This window comes from Phyllobates terribilis, unplaced genomic scaffold (assembly GCF_046119375.1).
Source record: "Phyllobates terribilis strain yellow unplaced genomic scaffold, ASM4611937v1 Scaffold_1__5_contigs__length_1240528914, whole genome shotgun sequence".
NCBI lineage: Eukaryota > Metazoa > Chordata > Amphibia > Anura > Dendrobatidae > Phyllobates > Phyllobates terribilis.
In genome coordinates this window covers 73,889,579-73,913,963 of record NW_027362761.1, presented here as the reverse complement: position 1 = coordinate 73,913,963, position 24,385 = coordinate 73,889,579, and the positions used below count along the sequence as shown (strand labels likewise).

General features: G+C 42.1%; 1 protein-coding gene across 2 annotated transcripts in view; it reads left to right on the top strand.

Moving 5' to 3' along the window:
• The window catches only part of LOC141208644 (stimulated by retinoic acid gene 6 protein-like), a 198,403-nt gene that overhangs the window by 42,162 nt on the left and 131,856 nt on the right, over positions 1-24,385 (top strand). For both annotated transcript variants that reach the window (XM_073664586.1, XM_073664577.1), the window contains exon 2: positions 8,234-8,309. In XM_073664586.1, coding sequence (XP_073520687.1) covers positions 8,272-8,309 — 38 coding nt within the window. In that variant the 5' untranslated portion in view covers positions 8,234-8,271. The remainder of the gene's footprint in view (positions 1-8,233; positions 8,310-24,385) is intronic.

The window sequence follows — 24,385 nt, the reverse complement described above, 5'->3', positions numbered from 1 at the left end:
GCGGACCGGTGAACTATGTCACCAATCAACTCTCGGCAGCTGCTCGATGTGTGGTGCAAACAGCGAGCACGAGTGCGGATCAGTGATCTGTGGTCACTAATCAGCGCTCAGCCGCTGCAGAAAGCACGGGGGAAAAAATAGGATAAAAGTCGAGCGATCAAGTAATGATCAGCACTTGGTGGGAGAAAGAGGGATGGGAAGGGGGGAAGAAGGAGAGAGGAGAGAGGGGGATGGGGTGGATGAGGACGGATCAAAAAATCCTACTTACAGTTGTCGTCTTTCAGATGTCTTCTGTAAGATGTCTTCTGTACGATGTCTTCTGTACGATGTCTTCTGGAGCAGGAGCGGCGATAGTGGTGTCACAGGCTTCTGTGGCACCACGAGGCCCAGCACAGTGCAAAATCGGACAACGCGACCGCCCTCTAGAAATGAAAAAAGGTTAGTTGAAAAACAAGGATAAAGTAGCAAGCGCGAGTGCTGATCGGTGATTTGCATCACCGATCAACTCTCCGCGGCTGCTGGATGCACGCACGGAGGAGGTGCAAAGTGGGGGGGGGGAGAATTGACAGGGACAAAAAAAGTCCTGAAAAGCAGCGAGCATGGACGTTAATCAGTGACATAGTCACTGGTCAGCGCTCGGCCGCTGCAGGACGCACGAAAAAAAAAAATGGGGGGAGGGGGATTGGTAGTAAAAGGAGGGAGGGGGATTGGGGGTAAAAGGAGGGGGGAGAGGGGATAGGGGTGGATGAGGGGAGAACATAGATGGACTTACCAAAGTCTTCTCTGTTCTTCTTTCAGCAGCAGGATTAGCAGCAGGTTCTGGAAGAGGCTCTGGAGCAGGATCCGCAGCAGCAGGACACTGAGCAGGAGACCCAGGACCTTAGAGACCGCAGCAGGATGCCGGAGCAGCAGCAGCGACTAGAGCAGGTGAGAAGAAGGTCTTGTAGTGTCACAGAAGATTCTGTGGCACTAAAAGGCCCAGCAGAGTGCAGATCAGTGTGATCACTCTGTAGAAATCGTCACCAAGTGTGAGGATCTGCAGGGCGGTCACAGGGGGGTGATAGGGTGGTAACAGGCAGGTCACAGGCCGGTCACCACCCGGTCAGGTACTCTGATTGGTGCGATCGATGATGACATCAATCGCACCAATCAGAGATGGCTGGGGCCTGGGCACGGACCACAGGGAGTCACAGGGAGGTGACAGGCAGATCACAAGCCGGTCACCGCCCTGTGACCGCCCTGTCACCTGTGTTCAGGTACTCTGATTGGAGCGATCGAGGTCATCATCGATCGCTCCAATCAGAGCTGGCTGGGGACTCTTCTGACACCACAGGGGGTCATGGGGCGGTGACAGGCAGGTCACAAGCAGGTCACCGCCCCGTGACCGCCCTGTTACCGCGCGGTCCCGCTATGATCGGTGCGATCGATGTGATCGGCAATCGCACCAATCATAGCAGTTTGGGGCCAGGGCTGGGGTCTCCTAGCAACAGACTAGGATCGGTGCTCTTAGGAGCACCGATCCTAGGCTGCACATCACTGTTTCCGGAAACAGTGAGAAATGCTGTGATTGGCTGTTCAGAATTGAACAGCCAATCACAGCGATCGTGGGTGCGGGGGGGGCGGCGACACCCCCCGAGATGCCGGCGCCATCTACACTGAGGTAAGATGGCGCCGGAAATGTAATGTGATCACCGCGACCGAAGTCACGGTGCCGCATTAAAGATAGGGGGTACTAATACGTATCAGGCCCATAAGGCCCAGATCGCAGATACGCACTAGTACGCCCTGGGCCAGGAAGGGGTTAAAAATATCTACTTCTTACTTAACTAATCTCCAATCTTTAATCAACTCCTTTATTTGGAATTATAAAAAGGCCAGAGTAGCTACTAAAATCCTCTATAAAAGCAAATCACACGGTGCTTTTGGACTCCCTAATATCACTGCCTATTACCTTACCAACTTAATTAACCCTTTCGCAACCTTGGGTTTTGTCGTTTTTGCTTTTTCGTTTTTTGCTCCCCTTGTTCCCAGAGCCATAGCGTTTTTATTGTTTGGTCAATATGGCCATGTGAGGGCTTATTTTTTGCGGGACGAGTTGTACTTTTCAACGCCATTACTAGTTTTACCATATCATGTACGGGAAAATGGGAAAAAAATTCCAAGTGCGGTAAAATTGCAAAAAAAGTGCAATACCACAGTTGTTTTTTATTTATTTTTTTTACCACGTTTACCGAATGCTAAAACTGACCAGCCATTCTTATTCTACAGGTCATTACGAGTTCATAGACATAAAACATGTATAGGTTCTTTTATATTTAAGTGGTGAAAAAAAATTCCAAAATTTGGTAAAAAAAAAAATAGCGCCATTTTCCGAGACCTGTAGCTTCTCCATTTTTCGTGATCTGGGGCTGGGTGAGGGCTTATTTTTTGCGCGCCGGGCTGACGTTTTTATTGATAACATTTTGGGGTAGAGCCGCTGTTTTGATCGCCCGTTATTGCATTTTATTGCAATTTTGCGGCGACCAAAAAACGTAATTCTGGCGTTTAGAATTTTTTTCTCGTTACACAGTTTACCGATCGGATTAATTCTTTTTTTATATTGATAGATCGTGTGATTCTGAACGCGGTGATACCAAATATGTGTATGTGGGGTTTATTTTTTATTATTTTATTTTGAATGGGGCAAAAGGGGGGGGATTTAAACTTTTATATTTTTTTAATTTTTTTTATTTTTTTAAAAACTTTTTTTTTTCACTTACTGCATGCTTCAATAGTCTCCATAGGAGACTAGAAGCAGCAGTTGTCTGATCGGCTCTGCTACATACAGGGGACCAGCAGATCCCCTGCATATAGCAGAATTGGTCCTGTGCTATGAGCGCCGACCACTAGGTGGCGCTCATAGCGACCAGATCATGACAACCACAGGCGTCTGCTGCAGACCCTGGGTTGTCATGCACGCCCATCGACGACCCGCGATCACGTGATGGGGTCGCCGGTGGGCGGGGCTTAGGACGCGCTTCCAGGAAGCGCGCGTTAAATGCCGCTGTCGGAGATTGACAGCGGCATTTAACAGGTTAACAGCCGCGGGTGGATCGCGATTCCACCCGCGGCTGTTGCGGGCACATGTCAGCTGTAAGAATCAGCTGACATGTGCTCGGTTCAGTGAGGGCTCAGCGCAGCAGCCCTCACTGAACAGGGGGGTACTCAAATGTGCGTACTAATACGGCATGGGCTCTAAAGGGGTTAAACAAAGTATGTAATGGCTAAACCATGATAATTCCCCAGTATGGTTAAACTTAGAATCCAATTTAAATAACAATAAACACTCCAGCGACCTCTTAATCAATCACCTATTCAAAAAAATTACAAATACTCCTAACCATCCCATTTTTCATGCCATATTATACGCATGGAAAAAATCAGCCAAACTAAAAAAAGGCACAGCTAAAATCAACATCCTCAAAAACCTCCCACTCCCCTTCATATCATCACTATACAACAACCAAATTCCTTCCTCATGGTCAGTGTGTGGCATAAAAAAATTAAAAGACATTTTTGATGGAAAAAACTTCTACCCATTCTCTATGCTAAAAAATAAATATAATCTCCCAACAAAAGACTTTTTATACTATATTATTCTAAAAGACCACATTCAAAACTTTTTATTTAAACAAAGCCATATCTCTGAAGCATCTGCTAATCTCTTATATAATACTAAACATAACATATTCTGGAGTTATTCTGGAGTTGCAAATATATTTACAACTGGTTTAATGATGATACCATATTAATTAAAAACTCCAGTATGTCTAGATGGGAATCCGACTTAAGAATAAATTTTCAACTTGGGAAAATGTGCTAGCGTATACTTATAATTTCAACATCTCCATGAATCTCCACGAGTCACACTTCAAATTAACTTCTAGATGGTACTTCACCCCATCTAGACTCTCCCATATCAACCCAAACCACTCCGCATTATGTTGGAGGAACTGTGGACTCCACGGTAATCTCATACACATCTTTTGGAGTTGCCCCAAAATTCAGTTCCTATGGGCCCAAACTTCTGAGTTTATCAAAAAAATAACTAATAATAAAATTTCACTCCCCCCTCAATCAGCCCTATTGTCCATAGGCTTGGAGGATACCCCACCCCCACTTAGATCCATCATTCTTCACACTACTTTAATAGTTAAAAATTCCATAGCATCCTATTGGAAAAAAACAGATGTACCTAATTTCTCAAACATTAAAGAAAAACTCGTTCAACACAAATCATTTGAATACAAATTTGCATCCTCTAACAACAACCTCAATAAATATTTTAAAAAATGGACACTTTGGCCCGAAGCAAATTCTTAACTGATACTCAATTATATTTAACCTTACAGCTATAATATATCGGTGGGTTCTTGTTGAGATCAATTAGGTTTGTATATTACCACAAATTTGTTTGTCTTCTTAATTTAATTGTTGTAATATTACATTTTTAATGTTTATGAATCTCTTTTCAAATCTGAGTTCTCCCTCTCTATACTCCTTCCCTTCTCCCTATTTAGGCTGTGTGCCCACTATGCGTTTTTCAAGCGTTTTTGCCGCGGAATTTCCGCAGCGAAAACGCTTAAAAAACGCTTGGTAATACGTGCCCCATGGTCCCCAATGATAATACGCATGTGCCGTGCACATGCTGCGGAAATTTCCACTGCGGATTATCATTGCGGAAAAATACGCAGCATGTCCATTAATTTTGCGGACACGCAACGTAATTGCCGCCATTGAAATGCTTGATATCCGCATCACTACATGTGCACATGCGGATATGAAGCGATTCAATGTGCGGATGGTACCCGGGTTTGGAGAAGAGGAGACTCTCCTCCAGACGCGGGTACCATAGAAACTGTAAAAAAAAAGAATTTAAAATAAAAAATAAAGATTATACTTACCTTCCGATGGCCCCCGGTCTCCATAGCGATGCGTGCGGTGTGTTGGGCGGCTCGCGGTGGTGTGAGGACCTGACATGACGTCATTGAGTCATGTGACGGCAACCGCTGACGTCGGCGGTCGCGTGACCTGTCACATGACTCAATGACGTCATCGCAGGTCCTTCATACCACCGCGAGACACCGGGGAGACCGGACGGAGCGGAGAAGGAGACCGGGGGCCATCGGAAGGTAAATATAATCTTTATTTTTTATTTTTCACCATTCTTATTCTTTTTTTTTAACTATTACTTGATCACACTATATAAATCCATGCTGGTTGCATGGATTTATATAGGGTGACCAAGTTGTAAAGCACTTTTCCAAGTGATGCTAAAATCGCTTGGAAAAGCGCTTGATAACCCACATGCAGAAATGCATGCAAAAACGCTTCACAAACGCTTCTACCTGGCGGGAAAAATGCATGTAAAATCCGCATGCGTTTTTCCTGCCAGGGAGAAGCGGAAAAAATATGCAGCATTTCTGCATCGTGGGTACATAACCTTACTCCTACTCCTTTCCCCAAAATTTCCTCTATCCCTCTCTCCTACTCCTCCCCTTAATTTGTTATAATAAGCAAATAAACTCTTCCTTTCCCTTTGCCTTTATGTCTTACCCTTTACCTCTCCTCTTAATTTGTTATAAAATTGTTAATAAAAATTATTGAAAAGCAAACCTCAATGACACATATCCTCCTATATATATTAAGTTATACTTCTTTAAATTTACTAATTTAACTTAAAATAAAATGTTTGATATAGGTTCCATATAATAAATAAAGTCTTGCAAGAATAGGGCAGCTATGATGACAGGCTGGGATGGACAGTGTTTTTATTTTTCGTTGTATTTTTTTATGTGTGTATGTATGTATATTTTTACATAATATGTCTCAAATAAAATTAGAATAGTTCTTTGGAGGTCTCTGACAATTGGGCACCAGTCCTGCTCCTGTTAGAATGCAGGAGCTGTAAACCTATACAATGGCAATGGTTTAAACTCTAGGCTGGCTATGAAAAAAGATAAAAATTGTTGTAATTCAAACTTTTGTGAGAAATGGGTAAAAATATGCTATTTTCAGCTACAAAATATTGGATGTCAGCCACATGGTAACATAAAGAAGGAAAATCTGTCTAAGATCGCTAGTAAGATGCATCAAATATATCGGTGTACATAGAAAAACAGGGAACCGTAGCAAAGATTGTAATGTCACTTCCATTATGGTTTTAAATTTTGCAAGAAAAGCCTTTTTCTATTCCTCTTCTAAACCATTTAAATGACCATTTAGACAATCTTCCCTCCTCCACCACACCTTTCCCTTGTTTTGTGACAATACAGTTCCTCTACATTGGTTTTCACCACCAACTGGCAAAAGAAATAGGTCCAATTCAGGCCTCTTTGGTTATAATTTCGTTAGAATTTGTCCCATTTTCATGTATTCATGTATGTTATGACACAATTGATATCTCTTGTCCCAAATTGCCATTTTCTATTTATGGTCTACAGACATAAGTGTAAAAAGTGAATATTAATTATACAGTTATATGCAAAAGTTTGGGCACCCCTATTAATCTTAAGCTTAATGTTTTCTTAAAATTGGTGTTTTTGCAACAGCTATTTCAGTTTGATATATGTAATAACTGTTGGACACAGTAATGTTTCTGCCTTGAAATGAGGTTTATTGTACTAACAGAAAATGTGCAATCTGCATTCAAACAAAATTTGACAGGTGCATAAGTATGGGCACCTCACCAGAAAAGTGACATTAATATTTAGTAGATCCTCCTTTTGCAAAAATAACAGCCTCTAGTCGCTTCCTGTAGCTTTTAATGAGTTCCTGGATCCTGGATGAAGCTATTTTTGACCATTCCTCTTTACAAAACAATTCCAGTTCAGTTAAGTTTGATGGTCGCCGAGCATGGACAGCCCTTTTCAAATGATCCCACAGATGTTCAATGATATTCAGGTCTGGGGACTGGGGTGGCCATTCCAGAACATTGTAATTGTTCCTTTGCATGAATGCCTGAGTAGATTTGGAGCGGTGTTTTGGATCATTGTCTTGCTGAAAAATACATCCCCTGCGTAACTTCAACTTTATCACTGATTCTTGAACATTATTGTCAAGAATCTGCTGATACTGAGTGGAATCCATGCGTCCCTCAACTTTAACAAGATTCCCGGTGCCGGCATTGGCCACACAGCCCCAAAGCATGATGGAACCTCCACCAAATTTTACTGTGGGTAGCAAGTGTTTTTCTTGGAATGCGGTGTTTTTTTGACGCCATGCATAACGCCTTTTTGTATAACCAAACAACTCAATCTTGGTTTCATCAGTCCACAGGACCTTCTTCCAAAAAGAAATCGGCTTCTCCAAATGTGCTTTTCCATACCTCAGCCGACTCTGTTTGTGGCGTGCTTGCAGAAACGGCTTCTTTTGCATCACTCTCCCATACAGCTTCTCCTTGTGCAAAGTGCGTTGTATAGTTGACCGATGCACAGTGACACCATCTGCAGCAAGTTGATGCTGCAGCTCTCTGGAGGTGGTCTGAGGATTGTCCTTGACTGATCTCACCATTCTTCTTCTCTGTCTTTCTGATGTTTTTCTTGGCCTGCCACTTCTGGCCTTAACAAGAACTGTCCCTGTGTTCTTCCATTTCCTTACTATGTTCCTCACAGTGGAAACTGACAGGTTAAATCTCTCAGACAGCTTTTTGCATCCTTCCCCTGAACAACTATGTTGAATAATCTTTGTTTTCAGATCATTTGACAGTTGTTTTGAGGAGCCCATGATGCCACTCTTCAGAGGAGATTCAAACAGGAGAACAACTTGCAAGTGGCCACTTTAAGTAGCTTTTCTCATGATTGCATACACCTGGCTATGAAGTTCAAAGCTCAATGAGGTTACAAAACCAAAAAAAGTGCTTAAGTAAGTCAGTCAAAAGTAGGTAGGAGTATTTAAAACAAGAAAATGATAAGGGTGCCCATACTTATGCACCTGTCAAATTTTGTTTGAATGCAGATTGCACATTTTCTGTTAGTACAATAAACCTCATTTCAAGGCAGAAACATTACTGTGTCCAACAGTTATTACATATATCAAACTGAAATAGCTGTTGCAAAAACACCAATTTTAAGAAAACATTAAGCTTAAGATTAATAGGGGTGCCCAAACTTTTTCATATAACTGTATTAATAAGAACAATGTTTCATTAATTCTTCTGCAAGAAGTGAAGTTCATTTCTTCTATGTTTTTACAGAGAAACCCATGAAAATGGCACCTGTAATACTCTAATAGATGCAAATTTGTTTCTCCATTATTCACTCATTCCTTCGGTGAGTATACTGTTACAGAGAGAGACCATTCAGTGAAATAAAAATCGGTCTTTGAACATGTTTTTACGTGCATGAAAAACATAATTTAAAATTTGTAAGGCTGCAAATTATAATATCTCAATAATTATTGAGAATTTGATGTCATGGATTGTTTAAAGCACATCTGTCAGCAAGATTGTGCTCAGTAAACTATATACACTGTCAGGTGGGTGACATTACACTGATTAATATGATACCTTGGTTGATGAAATCCAACCTGTGGTTCGTGTGTAATCTTTACTTTCAGTTTGGAGATAATGATATACTCGTGCTCCGGGGAGGCCTGTGGGGGGCGCTCTATCTGGTGCTCTGCTTACATATTCAACTGTATACAGTAGGTACGGAAAGTATTCAGACCCCTTTCAATTTTTCACTCTTTGTTTCATTGCAGCCATTTGGTACATTCTAAAAAGTTCATTTTTTTTTCTCATTAAAGTATACTCTGCACCCCTTCTTGATTGAAAAAAAACAGAAATGTAGACATTTTTGCAAATTTATTAAAATAGAAAAACTAAAATATCACATGGTCATAAGTATTCAGACCATTTGCTCAGACACTCATATTTAAGTCACATGCTGTCCATTTCCTTGTGATCCTCCTTGAGATGGTCCTACTCCTTCATTGGAGTCCAGCTGTGTTTAATTAAACTGATAGAACTTGATTTGGAAAGGCACACACCTGTCTATATAAGACCTCACAGCTCACAGTGCATGTCAGACCAAATGAGAATCATGAGCTCAAAGGAACTTCCCAAGGAGCTCAGAGATAGAATTGTGGCAAGGCACAGATCTGGCCAAGGTTACAAATGAATTTCGGCATTACTCAAGGTTCCTAAGAGCACAGTGGCCTCCATAATCCTTAAATGGAAGAAGTTTGGGACCACCAGAAGTCTTCCTAGATCTGGCCGTCCACCCAAACTTAGCAATCGTGGGAGAAGAGCCTTGATGAGAGAGGTAAAGAAGAACCCCAAGATCACTGTGACTGAGCTCCAGAGATGCAGTCGGGCCTTTATGGCAGAGTGGCCCGACGGAAGCCTCTCCTCCGTGCAAGACATATGAAAGCCTGCATAGAGTTTGCTCAAAAACACATGAAGGACTCCCAGACTATGAGAAATAAAATTCTCTGGTCTGATGAGACAAAGATTGAACTTTTTGGCGATAATTCGAAGCGGTATGTGTGGAGAAAACCAGGCACTGCTCATCACCTGCCCAATACAATCCCAACAATGAAACATGGTGGTGGCAGCATCATGCTATGGGGGTGTTTTCAGCTGCAGGGACAGGATGACTGGCTGCAATTGAAGGAAACATAAATGCGGCCAAGTACAGAGATATCCTGGATGAAAGCCTCTTCCAGAGTGCTCTGGACCTCAGACTTGGCCGAAGGTTCACCTTCCAACAAGACAATGACCCTAAGAACACAGCTAAAATAACAAAGGAGTGGCTTCAGTGACTCTGTGACCATTCTTGACTGGCCCAGCCAGAGCACTGTCCTAAACCCAATTGAGCATCTCTGTTGAGACCTGAAAATGGCTGTCCACCAACGTTCACCATCCAACCTGATGCAACTGGAGAGGATCTGCAGGGAAGAATGGCAGAGGATCCCCAAATCCAGGTGTGAAAAACTTGTTGCATCATTCTCAAGAAGACTCATGGCTGTACTAGCTCAAAGGGTGCTTCTACTCAATACTGAGCAAAGGGTCTGAATACTTATGACCATGTGATATTTCATTTTTTCTTTTTTAATAAATTTGCAAAAATTTCTATATTTCTGTTTTTTTCAGTCAAGATGGGGTGCAGAGTGTACTTTAATGAGAAAAAAATGAACTTTTTAGAATTTACCAAATGGCTGCAATGAAACAAAGAGTGAAAAATTTAAAGGGGTCTGAATACTTTCCGTACCCACTGTATATCATGTGTATATACAGTACAAACAAAAAGTTTGGACACACCTTCTCATTTCAAGATTTTTCTGTATTTTCCTGACTATGAAAATTGTACATTCACACTGAAGGCATCAAAACTATGAATTAACACATGTGGAATTATATACTTAACAAAAAAGTGTGAAACAACTGAAAATATGTCTTATATTCTAGGTTCTTCAAAGTAGCCACCTTTTGCTTTGATGACTGCTTTGCACACTCTTGGCATTCTCTTGATGAGCTTCAAGAGTTAGTCACTGGAAATGGTTTTCACTTCACAGGTGTGCCCTGTCAGGTTTAATAAGTGGAATTTCTTGCCTTATAAATGGGGTTGGGACCATCAGTTGTGTTGTGCAGAAGTCTGGTGGATACACAGCTGATAGTCCTACTGAATAGACTGTTAGAATTTGTATTATGGCAAGAAAAAAGCAGCTAAGTAAAGAAAAACGAGTGGCCATCATTACTTTAAGAAATGAAAGTCAGTCAGTCCGAAAAATTGGGAAAACTTTGAAATTGTCCTCAAGTGCAGTTGCAAAAACCATCAAGCGCTACAAAGAAACTGGCTCATATGAGGACCGCCCCAGGAAAGGAAGACCAAGAGTCACCTCTGCTTCTGAGGATAAGTTTATCCGAGTCACCAGCCTCAGAAATCACAGGTTAACAGCAGCTCAGATTAGAGACCAGGTCAATGCCACACAGAGTTCTAGCAGCAGACACATCTCTTCAACAACTGTTAAGAGGAGACTGTGCAGCAGGCCTTCATGGTAAAATAGCTGCTAGGAAACTACTGATAAGGACAGGCAACAAGCAGAAGAGACCTGTTTGGGCTAAAGAACACAAGTAATGGACATTAGATCAGTGGAAATCTGTGCTTTGGTCTGATGAGTCCAAATTTGAGATCTTTGGTTCCAACCACCGTGTCTTTGTGCAACGCAGAAAAGGTGAACGGATGGACTCTACATGCCTGGTTCCCACCGTGAAGCATGGAGGAGGTGTGATGGTGTGGGGGTGCTTTGCTGGTGACACTGTTGGGGATTTATTCAAAATTGAAGGCATACTGAACCAGCATGGCTACCACAGCATCTTGCAGCGGCATGCTATTCCATCCGGTTTGCGTTTAGTTGGACCATCATTTATTTTTCAACAGGACAATGACCCCAAACACACCTCCAGGCTGTGTAAGGGCTATTTGACCAAGAAGGAGAGTGATGGGGTGCTACGCTAGATGACCTGGCCTCCACAGTCACCAGACCTGAACCCAATCGAGATGGTTTGGGGTGAGCTGGACCGCAGAGTGAAGGCAAAAGGGCCAACAAGTGCTAAGCATCTCTGGGAACTCCTTCAAGATTGTTGGAAGACCATTTCCGGTGACTACCTCTTGAAGCTCATCAAGAGAATGCCAAGAGTGTGCAAAAAGCAGTCATCAAAGCAAAAGGTGGCTACTTTGAAGAACCTAGAATATAAGACATATTTTCAGTTGTTTCACACTTTTTTGTTAAGTATATAATTTTTCATGTGTTAATTCATAGTTTTGATGCCTTCAGTGTGAATGTACAATTTTCAAAGTCATGAAAATACAGAAAAATCTTTAAATGAGAAGGTGTGTCCAAACTGTTGGTCTGTACTGTATATATACAGTTGAAACCAGAAGTTTACATACACTATACACTGTGTGCAGAATTATTAGGCAAGTTGTAGTTTAGAGGATTATTTTTATTATTGATCAACAACTATGTTCTCAATCAACCCAAAAGACTCATAAATATCCAAGCTTAATATTTTTGGAAGTTGGAGTGGGTTTTTTTAGATTTGGCTATCTTATGAGGATATCTGTTTGTGCAGGTAACTATTACTGTGCAGAATTATTAGGCAACTTAATAAAAACCAAATATAATCCCATCTGACTTGTTTATTTTCACCAGGTAAACCAATATCAATGCACAAAATTTAGAAATAAACATTTCTGACATGCAAAAACAAAAACCAAAATAATTAGTGATCAATATAGCCACCTTTCTTTATGATGACACTCAACAGCCTTCCATCCATAGATTCTGTCAGTTGCTTGATCTGTCTTCGATCAACATTGCGTGCAGCAGCCACCACAGCCTCCCAGACACTGTTCCGAGAGGTGTACTGTTTTCCCTCCCTGTAGATCTCACATTTTATGATGGACCACAGGTTCTCTATGGGGTTCAGATCAGGTGAACAAGGGGGCCATGTGATTATTTTTTCTTCTTTTAGACCTTTACTGGCCAGCCACGCTGTGGAGTAGTTGGATGCATGTGATGGAGCATTGTCCTGCATGAAAGTCATGTTTTTCTTGAATGATACCGACTTCTTCCTGTACCACTGCTTGAAGAAGTTGTCTTCCAGAAGCTGGCAGTAGGTCTGGGAGTTGAGCTTCACTCCATTTTCAACCCGAAAAGGTCCCACAAGTTCATCTTTGATGATACCAGCCCATACCAGTACCCCACCTCCACCTTGCTGGCCTCTGAGTCGGAGTGGAGCTCTCTGACCTTTACTGATCCAGCATCTGGCCCATCCATCTGGCCCATCAAGAGTCACTCTCATTTCATCAGTCCATAAAACCTTTGAAAAATCAGTCTTAAGATATTTTGTGGCCCATTCTTGACGTTTTATCTTATGTTTCTTGTTCAAAGGTGGTCGTTTTCAGCCTTCCTTACCTTGGCCATGTCCCTGAGTATCACACACCTTGTGCTTTTTGATACTCCAGTAATGTTGCAGCTCTGAAATATGGCAAAACTGGTGGCGAATGGCATCTTGGCAGCTTCACGCTTGATTTTCCTCAATTCATGGGCAGTTATTTTGTGCCTTTTATGCCAACACGCTTATTGCGACCCTGTTGGCTATTTGCCATGAAACGCTTGATTGTTCGGTGATCACGCTTCAAAAGTTTGGAAATTTCAAGACTGTTGCATCCCTCTGCAAGACATCTCACAATTTTGGACTTTTCAGAGCCCGTCAAATCTCTCTTCTGACCCATTTTGCCAAAGGAAAGGAAGTTGCCTAATAATTAAGCACACTTTATATAGGGTATTGATGTTATTAGTCAACACCCCTCCTCATTACAGAGATGCACATCACCAGATTTACTTAATTGGTAGTTGGCTCTCAAGCCTATGCAGCTTGGAGTAGGACAACATGTATAAAAAGTATAATGTGATCAAAATATCAAAATACTCATTTGCCTAATAATTCTGCACACAGTGTATAAAAAGACACATATACATGTTTCTCTCAATATCTGACATGAAATCAGAATAAACATTTCCCGTTTTAAGTCAATTAAGATTACCATAATTTTGAATATTTGCCAAATGCCAGAATAATGAGAGAGAGAATGTTTTAAGGCATTTTTATTACTTACTGAAAGTCAAAAGTTTACATACATTTCATTAGTATTTGGTACCATTGCCCTTAAACTGAATGACTTGGGTCAAACATTTGGGATATCTTTCCACAAGCTTCTCACAATAGTTGGTCGGAATTTGGGCCTATTCCTCCTGACAAAACTGATGTAACTGATCCAGGTCTGTAGGTCGCCTTGCTCGCATCTGCCTTTTCAGCTTTGCCCATAAATTTTCAATAGGATTGAGATCAAGGCTTTGTTATGGCCACTCCAAAACATTGACTTTGATATCCTTAAGCCACTTTGTTATCATTTTGGCAGTATGCTTTGGATCATTGTCCATTTGGAAGACCTATTTACACCCAAGCTTTAACTTCCTGGCTGATGTCTTGAGATGTTGCTTCAGTATTGCCACATAATCGTCTTTTCTCATGATGCCATCTATTTTGTGAAGTGCACCAGTCCCTCCTGCAGATCACATAGACAGCTATATCTACTTTCGGGGGGTAACAAATCAAGCTTACAGAAAAAAAAACTAAAATTAAATTTTTAATAAATCTCAATAAAACCAGGATCTATATATTAACATTTATTAGTGCTCAAGAATATATGTACATGTATACTAAAGTGCTGTAGTGCAGGATCTATGTACTGATCCACCATAAAAGGTTATCAATGTATATTATTGCATATTACTCAATCGGCCTAAACCACTGAAGATTTTATCTATACTAAACAAATATGTTTACAGCCATATGCCACTCAGATAAAGGGGGGAAAGAGGGGCTCAAAAAACTTCCACTTTAGCAGCAAATAGCAGGATAAAACAGAGATATAACCAGAGTGTGAACAAGATTGGTCCTAAAGGTGTACATATATGGTCAATATTAAACACCCAAAATAAGGTTAAATAGTCAAAAGACCTATATCAAGACGTATCAAGCCCCACAAAATACCTTTTGTTAAGTCACCCAATCCCATGGGCCATATCTCCTTATAGAAATGATCAGGTGACCACAGACTTCACTAGATACAACACTCTGTTCCAGATAAAGCACAAACCATAATATGGAAACAACGTATTCTCTGGGGTAAGGTAGGTGAATCATACTCACTCATATATCTGTGGGGATATCAGCAGGATATCAGTCCTTGGCACCAATTTTTTCTCCTGATGAACCTCTATGAGATGGGGAAACACATGGAGAAAGGGATGTACTGGGGGAGGCATGAGAACTGCTTAATAAGATAAGTGTCTCAGTTTATCAAAAACTGTTTATATGTTAACCTCTTTTGTTGTATCAATGTGGGTTGATATATGAGTATGATTCACCTACCTTACCCCAGAGAGTAAATTGTTTCCATATTATGGTTTGTGCTTTATCTGGAATAGGGTGTTGTATCTAGTGAAGTCTGTGATGTAGTGGTCACCTGATCATTTCTATAAGGAGATATGGCCCATGGGATTGGGTGACTTCACAACAGGGTATTTTGTGGGGCTTGATACGTCTTGATATAGGTCTTTTGACTATTTAACCCTATTTTGGGTGTTTAATATTGACCATATATGTACACCTTTAGGACCAATCTTGTTCACATTCTGGTTATATCTCTGTTTTATCCTGCTATTTGCTGCTTAAGTGGAAGTTTTTTGAGCCCTTCTTCCCCCCTTTATCTGAGGTGCATACGGCTGTAACCATATTTGTTTAGTATAGATAAAATCTTCAGTGGTTTAGGCCGATTGAGTAATGTGTAATAGTATATATTAATAACCTTTTATGGTGGATCAGTACATAGATCCTGCACTACAGCACTTTGGTATAGATTTCCATATATTCTTGAGTGTCCAGCACTAATAAATGTTAATATTTAGATCCTGATTTTATTGAGATTTATTCAAAGTTAAATTTTAGGTTTTTTTTCTGTAAGCCAGTCCCTCCTGCAGAAAAACAACCCCACAACATAATGCTGCCACCCCTGTGTTTCACAGTTGGGATGGTGTTTTTAGGCTTTCAAGCTTCTCCCTTTTTCCTCCAAACGTAAAGATGGTCATTATGCACAAAAATTTCAATTTTAGTTTCATCAGACCACAGGACATGTCTCCAAAAATGAAGGTCTTTGTTCCTGTGTGCATTTGCAAACATTAATCTGGCTTTTTTATGTTTCTTTTGGAGTAATGGCTTCTTCCTGGCAGAGTGGCCTTTCAGTCCATGTTGATACAGTAATCGTTTCACTGTGGATATTGACACAATCTTACCATCATCTTCACAAGATCTTTTGCTTTTGTCCTTGGCTTGATATGCACATGTTGGACCAAAGCACGTTCATCTCTGGGACACAGAACCCGTCTCCTTCCTGAGTGGTATGATGGCTGGACATTCCCATCTTGTTTGTACTTGTGTATAATTGTTTGTACAGATGAATTGGGCACCTTCAGGTATCTTGAAATTGTACCCAAGGATGAGCCAGACTTGTGTAAGTCCACAATTCTCTACCTGATATCTTGGCTGATTTCTTTAGACTTCCCCATGATGCTACACAAAGAAGCAGTGTGTTTCAGGTGTGCATTAAAATACATCCACAGGTGTGTCTCTAATTAACTCAGATGTTGGCAAAAAAAATATCAAAAGCTTCCAAACAAATGACATCATCATATGGGCAGTCCAGAATTGTTTAAAGGCATAGTAATCTTAGTGTATGTAAACTTTTGACTTTGCAGTAAGTAATAAAAATGCCTTAAAACATTCTCTCTCTCTCTTATTATTCTGGCATTTGGCAAATATTAAAATTATGGTAATCCTGATTGACCTAAAATGGGAAAGGTTTATTCTGATTTCATGTCAGATACTGAGAAAAAAACATGCATACGTGTCTTTTTATATAGTGTATGTAAACTTCTGGTTTCAACTGTATATACAATTTGCTATCTGTTACTACTTTTTCACTATAAAAAATGTTTAATGAAAAGAAAATTGTTGCCACATTTGCAGACCCATAACATTTTTTTCTCAATCACTGGACATGTGAGAGCATGTTTTGTGGCAGGACAACTTGTAGTTTTTATTGGTACCATTATCAGGTATACATTGTGGTCACTTTTTACTCCATTTTTGGATGACATCATTAGCAAAAGCAGCAATTCAGATTTTTTTTTCTGCCGCAACAACAGTGTGAATTCAGCAGAGTATTATGCTATCAATATTAGGGCTTGTTCCGATTTACGATATATATATCAAATATATGTGTGCTGGATGTGTTAAAATCAGATGTCAAATGTACAGCACACTTACAGATGTTATTCAAGAGGGCTGTTCAGATAACAGTTTTCAGTTCGTTAGAAAGAAAATCACAGCATGCACTATTCTTTTCCATATTTCATATGAGACTTAACCATTCAAAAAAAATGGGATCCCATATCCAACATCTATATCGCATCACATTTTTACAAATACATTATAATTCTTAACATAGCAAACTATATTTGGTCTTTTATTTTTTTTAAAATGTGTAAGTATAAAAAAGGATGCAATAGGGATGTAAAAAATGGACATGTAGATGGCAGACGGATGATAATATGGATTTTTCATACACTTATCTGAACCTGGCCTAAAACTAATTGGGTGACAAAGGATGCTTCCTCTCTCTAAAAAACCACTTAGATGCCGTGGTTACTAATGACAGCTGCATCTAAGGGGTTAAGTCATTGCAGCAGAGTGTCATCTCTACTGTGCTTTAAGGAAACTATTCGACTGATGGCTTTAAATGTCAGGAAGGGGTTAAAGAGTTTATCTATTTGTAAGTTCTCTTGAGGCAGAAGATATCCATCTAGGATTTCAAGGTTAAATCATATTCTTATTTTATTTACTTTTGATGGTTTCCTTATTAACAGTAGTACGGAGAAGGATATACGCTACTCCTATTATTAGTGCCCACTAGGTGCAAATCAATAGTATAATAATTAAAGTAACACCTAGGCACAGTATAAAGTCCTTAATCAAAGATTTATTTGAAGTTTTCCAAATTTATTGCCAAAATAGTCAGACGGACTTCAAACCAACATTTCGGCTATCAAAAAGCGTTTATCAAGGTTATCTCTGTACAACAAATTAGTCAATTGTTAGTATATTAAATGAAACAAGTTCAAAGGAAATGTAAAGGAAATTAAAAACAAAAAAAATAACATCAGTCTGCCTACAGTTGGGACCATATGTACACAAAAATCTTGAAATAACAAATATAAATACAAATAAGTGCAGATATGATGGTGATGACATTGAAGAGAAATAGGAGCCATCATGTCCAGGTAAGAATTGTTCTGTAAACGAATTAAGTAATAAGTGAGAAAATAAATAAAATATGATTCATGTAATATATGATTCAAGGGTCCTCTGGTATTGGAAAAGTGAAGATAAAAACGAAGAAAAAAGAAAAGGGAGGAAAAAGAAAAGGATAAAGAAAGAAAAAAAGAAAAAAGGGGAAACAGAAAAAAATGGCATAATGAAATCAAAAATAATAAAAACAGAAAAAATTGAAAAAATTGAAAAAAATGGAAAATGAAAAAATGAAAAAAATGGGAAAAAGGAAAAGAAAAAAGGGAAAATAGAAAAATGAAAATTTAAAAAAGAAAAAAAGTGTCATAATCTAGTAATATCGTGAAGCAGGGAAGGATAATTACCTGTCCACTAAGGCTGGGAAAATTAAGGATATCTATAAAGAGCATAATATATATTGTTAGTATATACAAAGGAAAAATATATGAGAAGTCCAAACCAAATTTATGAAAACTCCCCAGGAGTATCAAAACAATACCTGGTCAATCCTGCATGGTCCAGAAAATGAATGGTGGCCGGGTACGGGCGTTGTGTGCTCTCACATCGGAGGCGCCGATTTATATAGTGCCGAAGACGGAAGTGTGTGCCCGGCAGTGCAAATCAGCTGTGCAGTGACGCGCAGGACGGAAGCAGTCATCAAAGCAAAAGGTGGCTACTTTGAAGAACCTAGAATATAAGACATATTTTCAGTTGTTTCACACTTTTTTTTGTTAAGTATATAATTCCACATGTGTTAATTCAGAGTTTTGAGGCCTTCAGTGTGAATGTACAATTTTCATAGTCATGAAAATACAGAAAAATCTTTAAATGAGAAGGTGTGTCCAAACTTTTGGTCTGTACATATATACATTGGCCGCATTCATGTTTCTTTCAATTGCAACAAGTCTTCCTGTCCCTGCAGCTGAAAAATACCCCCATAACATGATGTTGCCACCACTATGTTTCACTGTTGGGATTGTATTAGGCAGGTGGTGAGCAGTGCCTGGTTTTCTCCACACATACCACTTAGAATTATCACCAAAAAGTTCTATCTTCATCTCATCAGACAAGAGAATCTTATTTCTCATAGTCTGGGAGTCCTTCATGTGTTTTTGAGCAAACTCGATGCGGGCTTTCATATGTCTTGCACTGAAGAGAGGCTTCCGTCGGGTCACTCTGCAGTAAAGACCCGACTGGTGGAGGGCTGCAGTGATAGTTGACTTTGTGGAACTTTCTCCCATCTCCCTACTGCATCTCTGGAGCTCAGCCACAGTGATCTTGGGGTTCTTCTTTACCTCTCTCATCAAGGCTCTTCTCCCATGATTGCTCAGTTTGGCTGGATTGCCAAGTCTAGGAAGACTTCTGGTGGTCCCAAACTTCTTCCATTTAAGGATTATGGAGGCCACTGTGCTCTTAGAAACCTTGAGTAATGCAGAAATTCTTTTATAACCTTGGCCAGATCTGTGCCTTGCCACAATTCTGTCTCCGAGCTCCTTGGGCAATTCCTTTGGGCTCACGATTCTCATTTGGTCTGACATGAACTGTGAGCTGTGAGGTCTTATACAGACAGGTGTGTGCCTTTCCAAATCAAGTCCTATCAGTTTAATTAAACACAGCTGGACTCCAATGAAGAAGCATGTGACTTAAATATGAGTGACTGAGCAAAGGGTCTGAATACTTATGACCATGTGATATTTCAGTTTTTCTTTTTTAATAAATTTGCAAAAAAATCTACATTCTGTTTTTTTCAGTCAAGATGGGGTGCAGAGTGTACTTTAATGAGAAAAAAATGAACTTTTTATAGTTTACCAAATGGCTGCAATGAAACAAAGAGTGAAAAATTTAAAGGGGTCTGAATACTTTCCGTACCCACTGTACAGGACACTAACTGGTAACGGGTGAACCCGCAGCACTGTAATGGACTGTTTTCTTGTTTTGTTACTTTGTGGCAGACAAGGCTGTGTTTTGTTACTTTGTGCCAGACAAGGCTATGTTTCATTTACCTGGAGAGTGCGGTTTATGAAGTCTGAATAAACCCACCTTAGACATTTTTAAAGAAACTGACTCCTGTGACTACCTCAAAAGCGGCTGAGTGAGTACCAACCCCCGTACAATTGATGCTAGAAGTGCAGGCAAGATTCCAGTAAAACGTGTACCTGCCACTGAGATCGATGGATGCCCTGGGTAAAGGCCGCCAGCCAGCCAGAGATGTCCGGCACCATGGAGCAGCTACTCAAACACCTGCTGCAAAGCCAACTACAGCAGCACTTGCAGAGCCGGCAACAGCAGCACTGAGAGCATCAACAGATGCAGCAAGAGACTAATAAATTCCTGATTTAGCAGATTTAGCAGCAACAACGGTAGATGGAACTTCTAGCAGGGGAAGTTCGCAGCAGAGAGGTGCGAATTTGATGATTCGCATGTCAGGAAGACTGTAAGAAGAGGATTGCAAAAGATGACCCCGGGTGATGACGTCGAGGCGTTCCTGATGGTCTTTGAGAGGGCGGAGGAGCGGGAGAGATTGCCTCCGGAGCAGTGGGTGGAGGTGCTGGCACTATATTTAACGGGCGAGCCGCAGAAAGCCTATTGTGACTTGACCCTGCAAGATGCAAAGGAGTACGCCAAAATTAAAACAGAAATTTTGGCGTGCTTGGAAGTGACTGACTGTCAGGGCGCAACGGGTGCACCACTGGGCCTATTGCAATGACAAACCTTACCGGTCCCAAATGGTCGACCTCCTACACCTGGTCCAAAAGTGTTGGTAACCTGATTCTTCCTCCCCAGCACAAATGGATGAGAAAGTTGTCATGGACAGGTTCATCCACTCCCTTCCGAGGTCGGTGCAAGCCTGGGTTGCCCAGGCAGATCCCCATAATGCCAATGACCTGGTGGGGTTAGTGGAAAGGTACCAGGCGGTGGAAAGTTCCTTGGGAAAGCCCAGGGTTGTAGTGTCTCCACTGGGGTTTCCAAAAGGGGGCAGAAACCCAAAAGAGGGGAACTAGAGCCACATCTGGGGTGCGCCATAGAGCCCAGGAGGGGTCTCAGTTGCTGCCAAAGGTCTCGCCCCTTAACATAATATGTTGGAGATGTCACACCCCAGGCCACATAGCCGCCACGTGCCCCATGACAACTGAGCCAATGAACTGCAGAGCAGGACGGTGTTGCTCATATTTTGCTTATCCTGCCTGCAGTGCTGTCCTTCAACCTGGCGAGGGACCGCAGGCATGTCTTGTGTCGGTGAATGGTATGCAAGTGACTGCTCGGTTGGACTCGGGGAGTTTGGTGATCCTAGTGAGGGCCACAGTTCCTCATCGACTGGTTCCGGGGAAAAAGGTCAGCGTCCGTTGTATCCATGGGGACGCTAAGGACTACACTGTGGCCCGAGTGGTCATAGACATAAACTGTAGCACTGAGTCCCATGAGGTCAGCGTAGTCAAGGACCTGTTGCACCCTGTGATAATAGGGCGGGACTTTGCCTTATTTTGGGACTTGTGGGAGAGTGGGAGGAAGCCGAGTTGTCCAGGCAATAACCAGTCGCCCCTGAAGAAACCTCATCGCAGGCCGCAGCCGATGAGTTTCCCTTTTTTGTGCTTGTTGGGGATGAGGATGATGCAGCATCCACGGAGGCCCATATCCCTAAACTGGAGGTGTCCGAGGGAAACTTTGGAACTGCCCAGCTCAGGGGCTTAACTCTAAAAGGGGTTTTTAATAATGTAACTGTTCTTAATGGTGTTGCTCTAGAGCCAGGGGCTGACACCCGATATCCACACTTTGCCATAAATGGGGAGTTACAATATTGGGTCATCAAGCTCAGAGGGGAGGTAACTGAGCAGTTACTAGTGCAAGGGCCGTACAGGCGCAGGGTGTTAGATATGGACCATACACATGTCTTGAGTGGTCCCAGGAAAGGATCCTCCAGAGGATCTATTGGCCCGGGTGTCACAGAAAGATTGTGAGTTATTGTAGGTCGTGTCCCACCTGTCAGCTGACCTCCCCGGTGGCTCACTTCCGTAGCCCTTTAGTGCCTCTGCCTGTCATCGAGATCCCGTTCAAGCACATCGCCATGGATCTAGTGGGATCCCTGGTCAAGTCCGCGAGAGGACATCAATACATCCTGGTCATACTGGACTATTCTACGCGGTATCCGGAGGCCGTGCCACTACGAAACTCCTCCTCCAAGTGTAGCTGGTCCATATCTTTTCCAGGACGAGGTTGCCTAAAGAGAGTCTAATGGACCAAGGGACTCGAAGGTAGTCGAACATGTGGCACAGAGTCAAGAGAGGATTGCTGAAGTGATTCCCATTTTTTAAAGAGCACCTCCTCAAAGCACAAGAGGCACAGTCGAGGGTGTACCCTAGGTCGGCGAGGGTGAAACACTTCAACCCTGGAGATCGGCTTCTTGTGCTGGTACCTACAGTGGAGAGCAAATTCCTGGCTAAGTGGCAGGGACCCTATGAAGTAGTGGAAAAGGATGGCAATGTCAATTATAAAATTCACCAACCAGGGAGGAGAAAGCCCTAGCAGGTGTACCACGTCAACCTGATCAAGCCATGGCGAGATAAGGAGCCCGTGGAAGCTCCATGTTTGTTGGCGAAGTCTGAAGCCGATGTGAACGAGGTTAAGGTGGCTTAGTCGCTGTCACATGCCCAAAAGCAACAATGCCGAAAGTTGCTGCAGCGGAACAGGGACCTGTTCTCAGAACTACCAGGTTGTACCCAGATCATAGATAATGAGGTCCTTACAGAGCCTATTGTCCAGGTAAACCTGAAGCTGTATTGGATTCCCGAAGCCCGCCGAGAGGTAATCTCGAAAGAAGTGAATCGGATGCCAAGTCTGGGAGTCATTGAAGAACCCAAGAGTGGCTGGTCCAGTCCCATAGGCTTAGTGCCGAAACCTGATGGAGAATGGCGGTTTTGCAATGACTATAGGAAATTGAATATGGTCTCTAAGTTCAATTCGTTCCCAATGCCCAATGTAGATGAACTAATTGCAAGGCTAGGGCCAGCCAAGTACATTACCACCCTTGACCTCACAAACGGGTATTGACAAATTCCTATGGCCCAAGAGGCCAAGGAGAAGACAGCCTTTTCAACTCCAGATGGGTGTTTCCAGTACACCAAGATGCCATTTGGGTTGCAGGGAGCTCCAGCTACCTTCCAGAAAGCCATGGACCGGATCCTAGCTCCCCACAGGGAGTATGCAGTGGCCTACCTGGATGATATCATGATCTACAGCCAGGATTGGGGAAGCCATCTGAGCAAAGTCCAGGCAATATTCGATGCTCTGCAGAAGGCGGGGTTTTCCATCAACCCGAAGAAATGTGCCATGGGCATGGAGGAAGCCAAGTATTTGGGCTATGTCATGGGCAGAGGCGTGATCAAGCCCCAAATAAATAAAATTGACACGATCCGGGGTTGGCCACAACCTCTCTCAAAAAAGCAGGTCAGAGCGTTCCAGGGCATCATGGGCTACTACCACCGGTTCATCCCCAGCTGCACCATGGTAGCCGCCTCTTTGACAGACCTCCTTAAAGGGATAAAGTCGGCTATGGCTAAGTGGTCTCCAGAAGCGGAGACGACTTTCTAGGAACTAAAGCAGGCTCTGTGTAAACAGCCAGTGCTGGTGGCTCCGGATTTCTCAAAGGAGTTTGTGGTCCAGACGGATGTATCAGATGTCGGACTGGGTGTTGTCCTATCACAACAGGTGAATGGGGAGGAGCATCCCATAATGTATTTAAGCCAGAAGCTGACATCCTGTGAGAAAAATTACTCCATAGTGGAAAAGGAATGTTTGGTCATTAAGTGGGCCTTGCACACCCTAAGATACTATCTCTTAGGCAGGAACTGCATGTAAATGATGACGCATTGTCGAGGGTCCAATGTTTATTAGCGGAAGGTGCCAAGCCCCCCGGACTTGGGCAGAGGTGGGGAATATAAGATCGCCGCCAGACAGGTCCTTGATGGGAGATATGTATCACCCAGGTTGGTAGCTTCGGTGATGTAAAACCGGGAAACCATGCTCCAGCACGTTTAGTGCTGAGAGGGTTAATAGGGGGTGTCAGGGCCGGTTTTTACGAGCAGTCATAAGAGTTGGGCGGGATTGGCTGCTCACATATCCTGGTGAACTTTGGACATAATTTAAAAAAACATCACAGTAAAAGATAAAGCCTTATCAATACCAGGTCAGATTACCAATGCACTGCAGGATGCAGCAAGCCTCCACGATAAAGGTGGGGCAGCAAATGTGCAAAATACTGATGCAGACAGCCACTCACTGACCTACCAATGGAGTGGCTGTGTAGAATTATACATGCACACCGATAGAGCTTGTATAGGGCGGCAGTCACACAGATGTGTATGATGCACAGTGTCTGGCTTGCAGCCTATTGATGACGCCCATGCTATTAGATCAGGTGGGTTGCCTAGCTCT